This window comes from Chiloscyllium plagiosum, chromosome 14 (genome assembly GCF_004010195.1).
Source record: "Chiloscyllium plagiosum isolate BGI_BamShark_2017 chromosome 14, ASM401019v2, whole genome shotgun sequence".
NCBI lineage: Eukaryota > Metazoa > Chordata > Chondrichthyes > Orectolobiformes > Hemiscylliidae > Chiloscyllium > Chiloscyllium plagiosum.
The window spans coordinates 6,675,585-6,689,033 of record NC_057723.1 but is presented as its reverse complement, the minus strand read 5'-3'; the positions used below and the strand labels follow the sequence as shown (position 1 = coordinate 6,689,033).

General features: G+C 47.9%; 1 protein-coding gene across 1 annotated transcript in view; it reads right to left on the bottom strand.

Moving 5' to 3' along the window:
• Nucleotides 1–7,017: 7,017 nt before the first annotated feature.
• Nucleotides 7,018–13,449, bottom strand: part of tnip1 (TNFAIP3 interacting protein 1) — an 82,623-nt gene continuing 76,191 nt past the window's right edge. Inside the window, exon 14 of the mRNA XM_043704213.1 lies at nucleotides 7,018–8,505. Coding sequence (XP_043560148.1) covers nucleotides 8,468–8,505 — 38 coding nt within the window. The 3' untranslated portion in view covers nucleotides 7,018–8,467. The remainder of the gene's footprint in view (nucleotides 8,506–13,449) is intronic.

Here is a 13,449-nt window from a genome sequence, read left to right as displayed (position 1 = left end):
TCCCCTCTCCATTCACTGTACCACACTCTACCCCCTTCACTCCCCCCCTCCATTCACTGCTCCCCACTCTATCCCCTTCACTCCCCCCTCTCCATTCACTGTTCCGCACTCTATACCAATTTTTCACATGGGGATTTTAGTCAGGACCCTCCAGTTGCCTGAAGAAGATTCCTATTGGAACATTAAATCGATGCCCTCTCACTTATCTAATGCAAACCAATAATGCTAGAACGTTATACATAGTAGTTAATCACAGTCTGTGTCTAAGCCTCAGGATATCTCCAGGTGATGGGCTGGCAGGGCTGGGCGAGATGGGAAGAGGAGCTGTAAAGTGACGATTGGACCTAAAAGCAGGTGCTCCCTGCCAGGTCTGGTCTGAAGCTGGGTGAAGGCAGGCTCAGCCCTTTAGTGCATTCAGGCTGTCCTGTCAGCTCACCCAGAGCATGTCACCTCTCCCCACACACCAGCAGCTCTGCCTGCCTGCCCGTCAGGATATCAACAAGCCTCGAAAACACCTGTACACACAAATAAAAATCCATCTTTCACAAACCCTGCATCTGCCTGTGGGAATTGATTTCTCCTTTGTAAGTGCAGGCACCTGCTAGATGACTCAAGCACTAGCCATTCTCTGGTATTCCATCTGGTCTGATATCTGAGTGTGTGGGGCAGTGGTGAGCTATTGAATTATCACAGGAATCACACATATGTGGTAGCCTGAATCAGCTTTAGGGCGGAACAGTGGCCCAGTGGATAGCACTGCTGCCTCACAGCGCCAGGGAACCGGGTTTGATTCCAGCCTCAGGCAACTGTCTGCGTGGAGTTTGCGCATTCTCCCCGTGTCTGCGTGGGTTTGCTCCAGTTTCCTTCCACAATCCAAAGATGTGCAGGTTAGGGTGGATTGGCCATGCTAAGTTGCCCATAGTGTTCAGGGATGTGTTAGGGGTAAATGTAGACTAATATGGGTTTGGGTGGGATACTCTTCAGAGGGTCAGTGTGGACTTGTTGGGCCAATGCGCCTGTTTCCACACTATATGGATTCTATGACCTATGAAGGTTAGCTCAGAGGTGTTAAAGATAAATTATGCTAAATTAAGCTTACCTTCTGGGATAGAGTTACAGAAGTAGGGACAGTGCATTGAATGTACAGAACTTGAATATCATGAAAAGCGACATGTGTCTCTGAGTAGCATGGTGGCTCAGTGGTTAGCAATGCTGCCTCACAGTGCCAGGGAACCAGGTTCAATTCCAGCCTCGGGCGACTATCTGTATGGAGTTTGCACATTCTCCCCGTGTCTGCGTGGGTTTCCTCTGGGTGCTCCGTTTTTCCCCCACATTCTGAAGATATATAAATTAGGTGGATTAGCCATGCTGTAGTGTCCACAGGTTATGGGGATAGGGATAGTGGGTGGGTCTGGGTGAATGTTCTTCAGAGAGGGTTATTGTGGACTCAGTGGGGGAATGGTCTGCTTCTACGCTGTAGGGATTCTGTGTTGTTGAAACTTTCCAGTTTGCATCATCAGGAAAAATGCAAGAGTATCAAAATGTCAAGTATTCACAACAATATATACGACAGAAGTAGAAGGGTTTTCGGGAAAAATTAGAAGATTCACACAAAGTCAAAATGCTCATTTGGAGAGTTGGTGCAGAAAAAATGGGCTGAATGGCTTCCTTCAGCATTATTAAAATTCCACCTTTCAGGGATCACACACCTTCCAGATAAATAGCATCTGTTAATGTTCCCTGTCCAAAAGAATTCAAACAGATTTTTACAGGCCCATTCTTTTTGATACAAACTCATCATTTACAAATTAATCAGCAAAGTATTTATGGTGCTCAGCCACCCTACCTTCAATGAGAATTATAGACTTTTCCAACAACTATTTGTATAACTTGTTTATAACTCCTTGGTTAGACAATAGACAATAGGTGCAGGAGTAGGCCATTCGGCCCTTCCAGCCATCACCACTATTCATTATGACCATGGCTGATCATCCACAATCAGTATCCTGTTCCTGCTTTATACCCATTTTTTATCATCATCATTCCATGATGTGATCTGTCCAGCCAAATTCAGCCGATTGTAGGGAATCTAATCTAATCTAGTCTAATGTTGATTGAATGAGGTGTTTCTACAGCCATTATCCTCCATCCTTGAGAGAATGGTGTCTTGGAGAAGGGTTAAAATAGGACAAAGACCACATACTGGCTTAAGGTCTCTCCACTTTTCTTTATTCATTCACGAGACGTGGGTGTCCTTCACAGGGCCAGTATTTATTGCCCAATCCCTAGTTGCCCAGAAGGCAGTTAGGAGTCAACCCCATTGCTGTTGGTGTGGAGTCACATGTCGGCCCAGACTAGATAAGGATGGTAGATTCCTTCCCTAGAGCACATTAGTGACCCAGATGGGTATTTCCTGGCAATCGACAATGGAATTGTGGTCAGTGTTAGACTTTTAATTCCATTCTTTGTTCTTTATTGAATTTGAATTTTACCATCTGCCATGACAGGATCCAAACCCAGCTCCCCAGAATATTACCTGGGTCTCTGGATTAACAGTCAAGATTAGAGTGGTGCTGGAAAAGCACAGCAGGTCAAGCAGCATCTGAGGAGCAAGAAAATCGGATGCTGCCCAACCTGTCGTGCTTTTCCAGCACCACTCTAATCGTGACTCTAATCTCCAGCATCTGCACTTCCGCCAGTCTGGATTAACAGTCCAGCAATAATGCCACTTCTGCCCAGCTCTGTTGTATTTTGGTGAGAGCTCACTGAAGGAGGCGCAGAACTCCATACTTTCCCCGGTCCCCAAACAGAACTTGTAGCATCCCCCCTGCCCCCTACTTCCAGCTTCCCTCTCCATGTAATTCCAAGGTCGTTCTCATGGAATCCCTATTGTGTGAAAGCAAGCCATTCGGCCCATTGGGTCCACACTGACCCTCTGACGACCATCCCACACAGACCCATCCCCCTACCCTACCCCTGTAACCTTGCATTTCCCATGGCCAACCCACTTCGCCTGCACATCCCTGGACACTATGGGCAATTTTGGCACGGCCAATCCATCTAATCTACGCATCTTTGGACTGTGCGAGGAAACCAGAGCTCCTGGAAGGAACCACACAGGGAGAACGTGCAATCTCTACACAGAGACCCCAGGGTGGAACCGATCCTGTGCCCCTGGTGCTGTGAGGCAGCGGTGTTAACCACTGTGCTGCCCTTCTCTTTCAGGCCTGGGCTTTCCAAAGCATTCCCTCTCGCCTCTCTCTGAGGCCAGTGCTTTTTGGAGGGGGTGGGTGTAATTAAAATTGGCACGTAATTACAATAATGCCTAGCACCTTCACCACTACCTTCCCTCTTACCTGGGCTTAGGGGCAATGGGATTTAAAACAGATGAGGAGGAATTACTTCTCTCAAAGGATTGTGAATCTGCGGTGGATACTGGGACACTGAATAAATTTAAGGAGGAGATAAGACAGGTTTATAATTAGCAGTGGGTTAAAGGGTTATGGGCAAGGAAATGGAGCTGAGGCCCAGATAAGATCAACCATGCTTGTAGTAAATAGGTAAATAGTGGAGCACCTTTACTGGCTCACCTTTACGTCTGAAACACCCCCCCCCCCCCCAGTAAAATTCAGGCCTGATATTGTCATCGAAATGAGTGCTTTCAGCATCGCCAAGGACTGGCGGCTGCCGATAAGGTAATTACAGACAGGAACTGGTGAATCCCAATGGTATGTCACCACCTTCCATTCCTCTGGCCTTTCTCACCATCTGTCTGTAATTGGCCAAGTCTGATAGCACACAGTGTCCCGGAAGTGAGATGTTGACAGCCCACAAGTTACACATTTCCCAGGTCAACAAGCCCATCACAAAACCTGACAGCAGCTGATGTTCAGAAATCTTCAACAACAAAAGGCCATTCGGCCTTCCATCAAATGCTATTTATTCTTTCATGGGATGCGGACAGCATGGCTTCATATAGTAGCAGGCATACACCATTCGGTCATTCGAGCCCTGCCGTCAATAGATTCCTGGCTATTCAGTTTCTGTTTTAGAATCCACAATCCTTTCTGTCCCCGGTAACCCTTTGATTCCTCTCTACAGCAAGGATCTGTTTCCCTTGAAAATATTCAAAGAACCACCACCTCCCATTGCCTTCTCAGGCAGGGAGTTCCAAACTGGCACTTCCCTCACAGAAAGCAGTTTTCATCTCTCTGAGAATCCCTACAATGCAGATAGAGGCTATTCAGCCCATCCACTCTGCACTGACCCTACAAAGAGCATCCCACCCAGATCTAGTTCCTGACCCTATCCCTGCAATTCCCATGGCTTTCAAACCTAACCTACACATCCCTAAACAGTATGGGCAATTTCCCAAAGCCAATCCACCTAACCTGCACACCTTTGGACTGTGGGAGGAAACCCACACAGACACAGGGAGAATGTGCAAACTCCACACAGACAGTAACCTGAGAGAGGAATCAAACCCAGGTCCCTGGTGCTGTGAGGCATCAGTGCTAACCACTGCGCTGCCCCTAAAAGGATGATCCCTTATTTTAAAACAATATCCCTTGCTGTGGACTGAGTTAGACATATTTTCTATCACCACCTTGTCAAAACCATTCAGGATCTTCTCCACTTCAACCAAGTCATCCCTCCCTCTTCTAAATGCCAACAAAAATAAGCCCAGCCTGTTCAGTGTTGCCTCATAGGAAATCACCTCATTCCAAATATTTATCTAGTAAACTGCCTCTGAACTGGCCTCTGGGACCCCTTACTTGCCTGAGAAGCTCCTGTGCTGAAAATGTGTTACTGGAAAAGCGCAGCAGGTCAGGCAGCATCCAAGGAGCAGGAGAATCGACGTTTCGGGCATGAGCCTTTCTTCAGGATTCCTGAAGAAGGGCATGTGCCCGAAACGTCGAATCTTCTGTTCCCTAGATGCTGCCTGACCTGCTGTGCTGTTCCAGCAATAAAGTTTCAGCTTTGATCTCCAGCGTCTGCAGACCTCACTTTCTCCTCTAGTTTCTAACAGGTCCAAGCATTGGAGCACATCACTACCTGGCCTTTTTCAGAGGGCAGATAAAAATCAGCCACATTACTGTGGGCCTGGAGTGACATGTAGGCCAGACTGACTAGATTTCATTCCTAAAGGCAGTAATGAACCAGATGGGTATTTAATGAGAATCAATGATTCATAGTCACCAAGATTAACTTTATCTTAAATATTTATTCATTGGAACTAGCTGCAGTGATAGGATATGAAGCTATGAGCATTAGCTTGAATCTCTGGAATGCTAACTCAGTGACACTCACCCATCATTGCCCTCCAGTTAATCAGCTCCACTAGATCCAGGCTGTTCCACCTCCTCCCAAAGCCCCTGCCAAATAGGTGAGGCCAAATTCAAACGCATCTGACTCCCAAACGTACTTAGAGTGTTTGCGTACCGAGCACTGGGAAAGGGTCCTGAAATATAGGAGCTGCAGTAGGCCATTCAGCCCTTTGAGCCTGCTCTGCCATTCAACATGATCCTGGCTGATCATCTAACTCAGTCCCCTGTTCCTTTCTCCCAAAATCCTTTGATCCCTTTAGCCCTAAGAATTATATCGAACCATTTTCTGAAAACATTCGAGATCTGTAACTGACATCTTCTGCAGCAGATAATTCCAGAGCCTAACTCCTCTCTGGGTGAATAAATATTTCCTCATCTCAGACTTCAAACGGCCTACCCTGTGATCCTGGTTCTGGGTTCCCAAGAGATTGCATTTAACCTGTCAAGCCCTGTTGGAATTTTATTGGTCTCGATGCAATCCCTCCTCATTCTTTGTAACTTGTGGGATGTGGGGATCACTGGCTGGGCCAGCATTTATTGCCCATTCCTAGTTGCTCCTGAGAAGGTGGGGATGAGCTGCCTTCTGCAGTCCATGTGCTGTAGGTTGACCCACAATGTTCTTAGGGAGAGAATTCCAAGATTGTGACCCAGTGACACTGAAGGAACTGTGATATATTTCCAAGTCAGGATGGTGAGTGGCTTGGAGGGGAACTTCCAGGAGGTTGGGTTTCCATGTATCTACTGGCAGAAGAACAATGGGCTGAATGGCCACATTGCTCTGCTGTATGGGTCTAAGCACCAGCCTGGAGTGGTTGGACCATGGCTGATTTTGAAAAATTAATTCACAAGAAGTGGGCATTGCTGGCTGGGCCAGCATTCATTACCCATCCCTAGTTTCTCATTGAGAAGCTAAGGGGGCAAGCTACTTTCTGGAACTACTGCAGTCCACCTGCTGTGGGTTGACCCACAGTAGGGAAGGAATTCCATGATTGTGACCCATTTACAGTGAAGCGACGGCAATATTTTTCCAAGTCAGGATGGTGAGGGGCTTGGAGGGGAACTTGCAGAAGGTGGTGTTCCCATGTATCTGCTGCCCTTGTCCTTCTAGATGGAAGTGGTCGGGTTTGGAAGCTGCTGTCTGAGAATCTTTGGTGGATTTCTGCAGTGCATCTTGTAAATAGTACATACTGCTGCTACAGAGCGTTGGTGGTGGAGGGAATGGATGTTTGTGGATGTGGTACCAATCAAGTGGGCTTCTTTGTCCTGGATGGTGTCAAGTTTCTTGAGTGTTGTTTGAGCTGCACCCATTCAGGCAACTGGGGAGTATTCCATCACACTCCTGATTTATGCCTTGTAGATGATTGTCATGATTTGGAGGAGCCGGTGTTGGACTGGGGTGGACAAAGTTAAAAATCACCCAACAACAGGTTATAGTCCAACAGGTTTATTTGGAAAACACTCCGAAAACTAGTGCTTCCAAATAAACCAGTTGGACTATAACCTGGGGCGGTGTGATTTTTAACTTTGTAGATGATAGACAGGCTTTGGGGAGGCAGGAGGTGAGTTACTGCTGCAGATTTCCTCACCTCCTTGTTCCACCAGTTTCCCTCACCTCTTACCAAACCAAAGAAATTTGCAAGAAAACCCCTCCACTCCACACCCATTTCATTCCAAGTGAAAGGAACACACACCAGATTTAATCAGTTTATTGGAACAAAAAAAAAGGTGCTTAAAACAACAAAGATTGAGTTTGACTGACTGCTCCAAATATCACACTCAAATGTCTCCCATCAACCCCTGACATGAAGCCTATCATAGTCCAACAGCACAATTTGTAATCATTTGTCTGGTGACAGATACCCGCAAGTTCCAAGGCGCAGTGAGAGGGGAAGGCTGAGCAGAATCGGAGGGTCGTGCAGGGTGAGCAGAGACTAATAAAGCCAACTTTATTAAGGAAAGGACGGGGATTAGGACTGGCATTGACGATACTGCAGGAAATGTCCATATTTCAGAAGCATGAGAGGGGGGAAAAAGGAAGAGAGAACAAACATTTATCTACAACCCTTCACCATTCCAATGGGCACCACAGCCAATGTGAAGTGCACACTTAGTTGTAATCAAGGACCATCTCTGCACAGCAAGATCCCAACAGCAGACGGAGAAGGGTAGAGAAACGGTGGGCAAGAAAAGAACGGGGCAGAGAGCGGGAGACCTTTGAACACAAGTTATTCGAAAGGATGACAACGTAGCCCAAGTTCATGAAGCATACTTGAAAGATGGACCCAGTCTGGATCAAGGCTGGGAGAAAATAGGTGACCCACTGAGGGACAGGGGCTTCCTGGCCCAGAAAAAACAGTAATGGAGCAGGCAACGAGGCAAGATTTCAAAATCCTTGACAGGGGATCGGTTTGGGAAGGTGCGGCACTTAGCATCATTTCTGCTTCAAAACACTTGAATCGAGTCATCCTGTTCGATTAGAGAGATGCTGACAGGGGTTTCTAACTATGGGTTTACTCCTTGGTTACAGGCCTTGGTGGTGGGGTAAGGAATAAAATCAGACTTTACAAAACAATGCTTTAAATACTTTGTCCAAACAAAACATTAGTGGTCCTTACCCTAAAAGGTTACCACTTCAGGTTTGTAAAGTAAAATGTGTTTTATGTTCACTTGGTATTAAAACATCTAGGAGATGGATGGGGGAAGAGAGATTAGACAGCAATAGGTCATATATTGACAGGTGAATCTTTAGAACCTCTTGAAAGAACCTTTTTCTCACACCTTTGGTCTGCAAACGTGGATGGTGGGTTGTCAACTCTCGCCATTGAACTTTACCTGATTGTACAAAATGGAGGGAAGGGAGAAACAAGATGGGGGACAGGCAGCACATGAAAATAGAGGAAGGCTTCCCAACATTAACCAAAAGGGATCATCACCCAGCCCACCCCCAGCACCAGCCCAGCCAATCGGGTGCTGCGGTATCTGCTAATGTACTCAAGACTACAGCGTCAAGCAACCTTGGGAGATGGAGGTCCTCGCAATCCGTGCTGCTGTTGAAGGAAGGTAGAGTGCAGTCACCTTGGGATGGTTAAACCACTGGGCACTGCACAGGGCCAGCTTGGAATAATTTGGTTCCTCCTCCCTCAATGCTGCCCCTTCCCGAGCCTGGGAGATGTAGGTTCTGGGGGGGGTAAAGAAAGCAAAAGTCAAATTAGTTCATCAACACGGACTCACAGGTAATCGGACACATTATGTCTCTTCCATAACCGACACTCAGTAGCTGCAGTGTGCGCTATTTACAAGATACAGTTCAGAAATTCAACAAAATTCCTCAGACAGCACCTTCCAAACCCACAGCCACTTCCTTCTAGAAGGACAAGGGGTAGCAGATACATGGGAGCACCACCCCTTGCAAGTTCCCCTCCAAGCCCCTCACCATCCCGACTTGGAAATATATCGCCGTCCCTTCACTGTCGCCGGGTCACAATCCTGGAATTCCGTCCCTAAGGACATTGTGGGTCAACCCACAGCAGGTGGACTGCAGTAGCTCCAGAAGGTAGCTTGTCCTCACCTTCTCAATGGGCAACTAGGGATGGGCAATGAACGCTGGCCCAGTCAGCAATGCCCCCCTTTTTTTAGATTAGATTCCCTACAGTGTGGAAACAGGCCCTTCGGCCCAACAAGTCCACACCGACGCTCCGAAGAGTAACCCACCCAGACCCATTTCCCTCTGACTAATGCACCTAACACTATGGGGAATTTAACATGGCCAATTCACCTGGCATGCACATCTTTGGACTGAGAGAGGAAACTGGAGCACCCGGAGGAAACGGGGAGAATGTGCAAACGCCACAGAGACAGTCACCCGAGGCTGGAATCGAACCTGGGACCCTGGGGCTGTGAGGCAGCAGTGCTAACCACTGAGTGACCGTGCCGCACCAAACACTTCTTGTGAATGAATTTTAAAAAAGCAGCCATGTAGCCCAACCACTCCAGGCTGGTGTTTAGACCCACACAGCAGAGAAATGTGGCCATTTAGCCCATTGTTCCTCTGCCAGCCCTTCACAAATGTCATCCCATTTAGTTCCACATCCCAGCTTTGTCTCCAAAGAGTCTTGAAAATTAGCCCTCTGTCCGCATCACTCCAGAGTTCGACAACTCTCTGATTGCAGTTTCTCCTCGGTTCTCCGAGAATTCTTTATTGAATACCCGGCCTTGAGTCTTTAAACTTTGCCTGTTCTCCTCAGGTAGGGCTGACCCAGACGGCACAATGAGTAAGGAAAGGCCGAAGATTCCAAATGGAAATGGCATCGAACCCTAGGTACCAATCCTTTCCACACCGACTGTGTGCCAAGTGAGCTAACTAATACCCCAACCCCCCAAACTCCCCTCATCCATAAGAATCCTTACACATTTGTACACATGGATGACCACGGCAAAGAGTCAAAGCCCCTTTGCAGCACAGGAATCCCTCTCTGGAATTCTTTCCAGAAATTTATTTGCCAGCAAACCACTGAATCCTTACAGTGCGAAAACAGGCCATTCGGCCCATCTAGTCCACACCGACCCTCTGAAGAGCAACTCAGACACACCCCATCCCTGTAGTTCTCATTTCCCATGGCTAATCCACCTGACCTGCACATCTTTAGAATGGAAACTGGAGCAGCCGGAGGAAACCCACGCAGACATGGGGAGAATGTGCAAACTCCACACAGACAGTTGCCAGAGGCTGGAACTGAACCCCAGTCCCTGACGCTGTGAGGCAGCAGTGCTAATCACTGAGCCACCGTGCCACCCTAATGTCAGAAGGATTTACAAGTTGACCCTCAATTGGTTTGGCCACAGTCCTGGTCTGTCAAGTCCTTGAGTGTGACTTGAACCTGGAGTGTCTGGTTCAAAGGTCCGACTCCTGTCTGCCTTGAGGAATGTCCTTTGTCCTTCATTTCTATGGCGCCCTGTGGGAGACAGAGTCAGGAAACCTCCTCTGATATCTGCCTTGGTATTTTCATTGTCAGCATTCTCACGGAGGCTGTTGGTGAGAACCTTTCTAATGACCCCCCAGTGTTCTGATTATCAGGGTCAGACCCTGCAAGCGCAAGGAGGTGATGTTGAAGTTGTATAAGACACTTGTTAAGACCTCAGCTGGAGTCTTGTGTATAGTTGTGGGTGCCACATTATAGGGAAGTTGTAAATGCATTGGAGAGGGCTGAGAAGCGTATTCCAACAATGGTTCCAGGAATGAGAAACATCCCCGAGGTTACGACATAACACTCAAGGCTCCAGGCCTAGTGTGGAAAAGTGGGGCTAGTATTCGTACTGGTATATCTTGGATAGTACAGACTCAATGGGCCAAAGAGCCCCATCATAGATTGAAGAGGCTGGGTTTGTTCTTCTTGGAGACAGGAGGACTCGGGGGAGATCAGAGAGAGGTTTACCAAATGATGAGCAGACTGAAGATAGGGGATAGGAAGACACAGCTCCTGCTTTGTAAAGAGATAGGATCAAGAGGGCATAGGTTTCAAATGATTTCCTTGGAAGTGGAAGGTCATGTTACTGCTCTACAGGACATTGGTTCGGCCACTTTTGGAATACTGTGTGTATTTTCTGCTCTCCCTCCAACCGGAAGGATATTGTGAAACTTGAAAGGGTTCAGAAAAGATTTACAAGGATGTTGCCTGGGTTGGGAGGTTTGAGCTATAGGGAGAGGCTGAAGACTAGGGCTGTTTTCCCTGGAGCGTCGGAGGCTGAGGGGTGACCTTATAGAGGTTTATAAAATTATGAGGGGCATGGATAGGATAAATAGACAAAGTCTTTTCCCTGGGGTGGGGGAGTCCAGAACTAGAGGGCATAGGTTTAGGGTGAGAGGGGAAAGATATAAAAGAGACCTAAAGGGGCAACGTTTTCTCACAGGGGATGGTGCGAATATGGAATGTGCTGCCAGAGGAAGTGGTGGAGACTGGTACAATTACAACATTTAAAAGGCATCTGGATGGAGATATGAATAGGAAGGGTTTAGGGGGATATGGGCCAAGTGCTGGCAAATGGGACTTGGTTAGGTTGGGATATCTGGGTAGGCATGGACGGGTTGGGCCAAAGGGTCTGTTTCTGTGCTGGACATATCTATGACTGTACACGCAAACAAAGTAAGGTTTATGTAAGCAAAATCTCTCGCACCCAATGAGTAGTTAGAGTCCGGAACTCACTGTCTGGAAATGTGGCGGAGGCAGGTTCAACGGAGACACCGGATGTTTATTTGGATAGAAATGATGTGGGGGGATATGGGGGAAAGGCAGGAGATTGGCACTGGGGGGAGAACCAGTGCAGGCATGATAGACTGAATGGCTTATCTCTGTGCTGAGACAATTCTGTGGTCATATCACATTGACGTCTGTGGACAAATGGGAATTGGATCCCCCCACATTCCAACGGCAAAGAAACTGCAAAAGTACTCCACTGCTCGTAAAACCCTCTGGGACACAGAGGTGGTGAAAGGTGCTATATAAATGCAATTGTTTGTTTCTTTTACTGGGGATTTAACAAGTGCTGCACATTTTACCAATGACCAGTGACAGATTAAACTTTTAAAAGTGCCTGTTGAAGTAGGAGAGGTGCTGGGAATTGGGAAACTCTATTCCTTGTTGGGATGTTTTTGGGTTAAATGCTTTAAGCAGAGGCTGACAGTGCAGGTTTTAACAATCTGCTCAGCCTGAGACACAGCAACGCCTATGCCAGGGCAGGTTACCAGTGACAAAGTACAACCTGTTTGTCTCAATCCCTCTGGACAGTGTGCTCTGTCACTGTTACAGACTCCCTGTGCAATGACAAACATCAGTTATTGATTGAAAAGTCCAGAGCCTCTGGGAGATGAGACTGTTCAGTTTCAGCCGCTTTGTGCAAATATCCAACACTCACTCTCTCTCCCCAAACGATTCATAAAAGCCCATCTGACTGACCGCAGGAGATAGTGAGGACTGCAGATGCTGGAGATCAGAGTTGAGAGTGTGATGCTGGAAAAGCGCAGCAGGTCAGGCAGCATCCGAGGAGCAGGAGAATCGATGTTTCGAGCATAAGCTCTTCATCAGGAATGTGTGGGTGGGTGTGTGTGTGTGGGGGGGGATGGGAGTAAGGGGTAAGGGCTATCAACCACACAGCCTCAACACGGATTTCACCAGTTTCCAAATCTCCCCTCCCCTCAGCCCATCCCAGATCCAACCCTCCAACTCAGCACCGCCCTCCTGACGTGTCCTACCTGTCCATTCTCCTTCCCACCTATCGGCTCCACCCTCCCCACTGACTCCTGTCACAACCACCTCCTATCTGCATTTACCTATCACCATCGCACACCCCTTTCCCCTCAGCGCCAACCCCCCCTTCGCACCCCCTACTTATTTCTCAGCACCCCCTTCTCCCTCCCCAGTCCTGATGAAGGGTTTAAGCCTGAAATGTCGACTCTCTTGCTCCTCGGATGCTGCCTGACCGGCTGTGCTTTTCCAGTGCCACACTTTGAGAAAATTACCGCACAGTACAGGCCATTCGGCCTTTGCCAACTCGAAGAGATCACCCCTCCCCACTCCACCCCCACAGTCGCCTGTTCCTACAAACTTTCCCCTTTCACTCCGGGGAACACATCAGGAACAGGAAGAAAGCAACAAGATGATTTTCATTTTGATGGCGCCTTTCCTGGTCTCAGAATGCACTTCCCAACCAATGAAGTATTTGAAAGACGGAGATTGTTGTGAAGCCTGGACCCAGTTGGTGCACAGTGAGCTGCCACAGTGAACAATGGGATAAGTGACCCAGGTGGATGTGTATCCAGAATGTTGGTTGAGGAAGACAGTGATTGGCCATGACGCCAGGAGGATTTATTCTCACACGATAATGTCATGGGATCTTTATGACTCACTTTAATGGGTCAAGTAAACCTTACGTTCAGGTGCTGGTGCCTGCAGGAATGTGCTGTACCCTCAGACAGTCCCTCCAACTCAAACACTCCCTCAGCACTGAATCTCCGACAGTGCGGCACCCACTCAGCACTGACCCTCTGACTGTGCGGTACTCCCTCAGCACTGACCCTCCGACTGTGCGGTACTCCCTCGGCACTGACCCTCTGACAGTGCGGTACTCC